Source organism: Poromitra crassiceps (assembly GCF_964638095.1).
Source record: "Poromitra crassiceps genome assembly, chromosome: 13".
Classification (NCBI taxonomy): Eukaryota; Metazoa; Chordata; class Actinopteri; order Beryciformes; family Melamphaidae; genus Poromitra; species Poromitra crassiceps.
The window spans coordinates 21,257,165-21,260,968 of NC_139644.1; the positions used below are offsets into that span (position 1 = coordinate 21,257,165).

At 45.3% G+C, this 3,804-nt stretch overlaps 1 protein-coding gene across 1 annotated transcript; it reads left to right on the top strand.

Annotated features, from left to right (window-relative positions):
* Positions 1 to 256: 256 nt before the first annotated feature.
* On the top strand, positions 257 to 3,804 carry LOC310788417 (uncharacterized protein; the record flags this gene model as incomplete). The annotated part of the gene is made up of 3 exons (XM_083649974.1): positions 257 to 308; positions 3,230 to 3,336; positions 3,613 to 3,804. The coding sequence occupies 3 exons, from the start codon at positions 257 to 259 to the stop codon at positions 3,802 to 3,804; spliced, it is 351 nt and encodes a 116-aa protein (XP_083506100.1).

Sequence of the window (3,804 nt, forward strand, 5' to 3'; positions counted from 1 at the left end):
CTCATCTCAGCAGGAGTGATGTTTTTAATAGTGGTTGGCTATTGGAAGTTAATTTCAAGTTATTTTCTTCCCCTCCTGTGGAGTGCAGGTTCACCACCTGCATAGGTAGATTAGATATAATCTACCTATCGGATCGGATGCAGTTTATTCTCTGCTACTGTGCCTGCAGGCAGAGAGCCTCATTAGGGTCCCGGCCGTCTCTGTTCAGGCCCCTCAGCAGCCCACCGCTCTCCTCCAGCAGCTCCCAGCCAGCACCATGCCCCCCGGCTCCGCTCCTTCCATTAGGCCTGGTGGTCACGTCAAGGAGGGTATGGCAGACTGTCACTGCACACACTCTGAATCTCAGCGTTTCACACTCGCAGCTATTCTTGCCTGTCTGTCACATTGCCAGCTTGCATGCATGCACTTAGATATATTATTTATGCTCTATACGGTTGGCTTGTGTGGAGTGCGTGAAGTGTGTGTGTGTGTGTGTGTGTGTGTGTGTGTGTGTGTGTGTGTGTGTGTGTGTGTGTGTGTGTGTGTGTGTGTGTGTGTGTGCGTGTGTGTGTGTGTGTGCGCACGTGCGGTCATATACTGTAAGTGTGCATCTGGGTTAAATTTTTGTGCAAACAGAAGCAGCAGGTGAGTTGGCCTTGCTTACATGTAGCCTACTGTACAGTCATGAACTTTTAAAGGTAGCGTCCAATATAAATAATGGCTACATAGTCCAGTATAGTATTCAGTGACCTTGGAGTTACTGTATATAATTTACACTTAGACATGAAGAAAATTATTCACTTAAAAACAATTAAGCAGAAAAGTCTTAAAAACATTATGTCAAAATCTGTTTTATTCACATTTCTTTATGTGTTAAATGTAATTTTCAGATCGGTTTGGCCATACACTGCCTATGGAGCAACAGATTAGTAGATTTTGGGGTTAGTACTGTACAAGCGCAGTGCCTGTTCGCCCCACTGCTGCACAGAGCGCTGTTCGCACCACCCGCTGCTGATTGCCCCGCCCGCTGCTATGTGCTTATTTATTCAAAGTTTATTCATATTGAACGTGTCCAAATTGCAACAAATCTGACCATGCACATCCTTGGGACCCCATGCAGCAATACACCTGCCAAGTAAGTCATTTGGATGAAAGGTTATTGAGATATGCGAAGGAAACGCATACATAAAGACAGACAGAGATTTCTGGAATTAGTAGAGAAATATCACAGCCAGGAAGCTCCACGACGCAAGGTACTACCAAAGTTCAGTATCACTTTAAGTGTTAATTCAACAGTTCCTGCGTGGCAAGAAGATTTACTGCCAGTGACCATACGACACCTAACTGGCCAAATCGACAGGGTCTCAATTAGAGTGGATGGGACAGTCTTCTCTTTGCTGCAGCCTCACTTTTTAGTGGTTTATAGGCTGGCTGATACGACAGGAGCATTTCTACATTCAAATCTTGCCTAGTGCAGCTTTTAACATTTATTTGAATGTCAATAATACTCCTTCGTTACCTCCACTTCAGCAACCATTCTGACAGGTGTGAGCACAAACCCCCCCCCTCCCCCCCCCCCCCCACACACACACACACACACACTCCATTTGTTGAGTTAAAATCCTGGGTCATTTATATGGGCCTTTCATTCTAGATGCATAATGAATATCAACAGCACACTTCATTAACTTTTTGTACAGCAGGCACTGATATGATACCAGAGATGAGTTTGCCACCGCAGATCATTTTCAATCAAAACGACTGAGATCAAAAAGCTGCAGATCAAAACCCGTAGGGTTGTACCACTGCCATTTCAAATCCATGACAACAATGACAAAACTATTTCATCAGCGCAGATGGAATAACTCGGCTGGGCCGTAATCTCATGTCTCAGATGGCTTTTCTTTGTCACTTCGCTACAGCCTCAAAATAGATGGCATTAATGCTACATTATTTATGGGATTGACGTACGCCATCAGGATGGAGAAATATCCCAACGTGTGTCATGTTGCTGAATGTTGCATCACTGGGATGTGAACAAACAACATGGCCAGGCAGAGACCCCGTTCATATTGCTAGGAAGGCTTTCAATAATTCAGCAGGGTCGAGAAAATGGCTTCAAACTATAGTCAGTCGTGTATAAAAATGTGTTTTCAATAACTGGAATAATACATTTATTTAAAAGAAATATGGAATTACAGCCACTTGAATAGATCTTCCTGAATCTTCTACGTTGGTCAGAAAGCTTGTTCGTATTGCTGGGAAGGAATTAAATAATTTAGCAGGGTGAGTCATTGCTGAACAAATATTGAGTGACTGATGGGTGCACAGTTGAGCTTGCCACATCTCACTTTGACACACTATTATGTGGGTGAATCACCGAGTCACCCAGAGGGAAGAGGACAGAGAGCAAGGTAATAAAGGTGATACAACTATCACATGATAGAGGGGTGTGTGTGTGTGTGTGTGTGTGTGTGTGTGTGTGTGTGTGTGTGTGTGTGTGTGTGTGTGTGTGTGTGTGTGTGTCCGTGCATGCGTGTGTGCGTGTGTGCGTGCGTGCGTGTGTCTGTGTGTGTGGTCATGGGCCCCTTGGCTACTCCTTGTGTGGGTGGGGCTACCTTTACTTATCATGCTTTGATGGAAAAAAGTAATTTTTGTGGCGTGCTAGAATATTACATGACCCACGGGCACCTCGAGGCCCGGCACACACACACACACACACACACACACACACGCAAACACACACACACAGACACACGCACGCACGCACACACGCACACACGCATGCACGGACACACACACACACACACACACACACACACACACACACACACACACACACACACACACACACACACACACACACACACACACACACACACACCTTTACTATAAACAGCAATGCTACAGAAAAAAGGCCTTCACAGTTCAACATAACTTGTTGCAGCAATTTTTGGGTTGTATGATACCATTTGTTGTGTACAGATTTGGTGCAAGATATAACCACTACTTTTGACTCAAGAATGTATAAAAATGGTCATAGATCCCTACAGACTACCACATTAAGACATGAGACCTTGAGGCACACTATACAAAATGTCATCCTGTGATTTTGTATCAAAACCTTTGACATTTTTGTCGATTGTGTGTGCGTGCGTGCGTGCGTGCGTGTGTGTGTGTGTGTGCGTGCGTGCCTGCGTGCGTGCGTGCGTGCGTGTGTGTGTGTGTGTGTGATGCTGTCAATATGCAGACCTTGTAGAGCTGATGATGATCCAGAACGCCCAGATGCACCAGATCGTCATGAACAACATGACCCTGTGGGCCCTCAGCTCGTTCGGCCCTCCTCCTGAACCTGCGGTAGGTTCCAGACAGTGGGCTAGCTCCTGGCTCCATTTGTGAAGCCATTGTGGAAGTAACTTTTTTTTTTTTAAGATATTGTTACTTAAAAAAAAGGAAAAAAGAAGATCCACTGTTTTTTTATGCCATTAAAAAAAAATCTAATTTCAAAATTTCAAACTAGTTATTAGTCTAATGACTGGTTAAAATCCCCCCTTCCCCCTCCAGTGATAATGAGCTCAGTCATTCACTCAGTATGAAGTATAAAGCAAGGTCGGTTGTCCTCCGCTATGTCAGGCCACCCAAAATCTGGTGATACTTCAAGAGGGAGAGGATGACCCAGAGGAATACCACCACTATTACCAGCCTGCCCCGTGTCTCTCCTACCCAGCATGGCCCCCTCAACCCCTACCTCATCCCACGCTGGTCTACCAAGTCCCCACCCTAGTCCTGGAGCCTGCTTCCTCTCCGGCACACAGAGACAGGTGA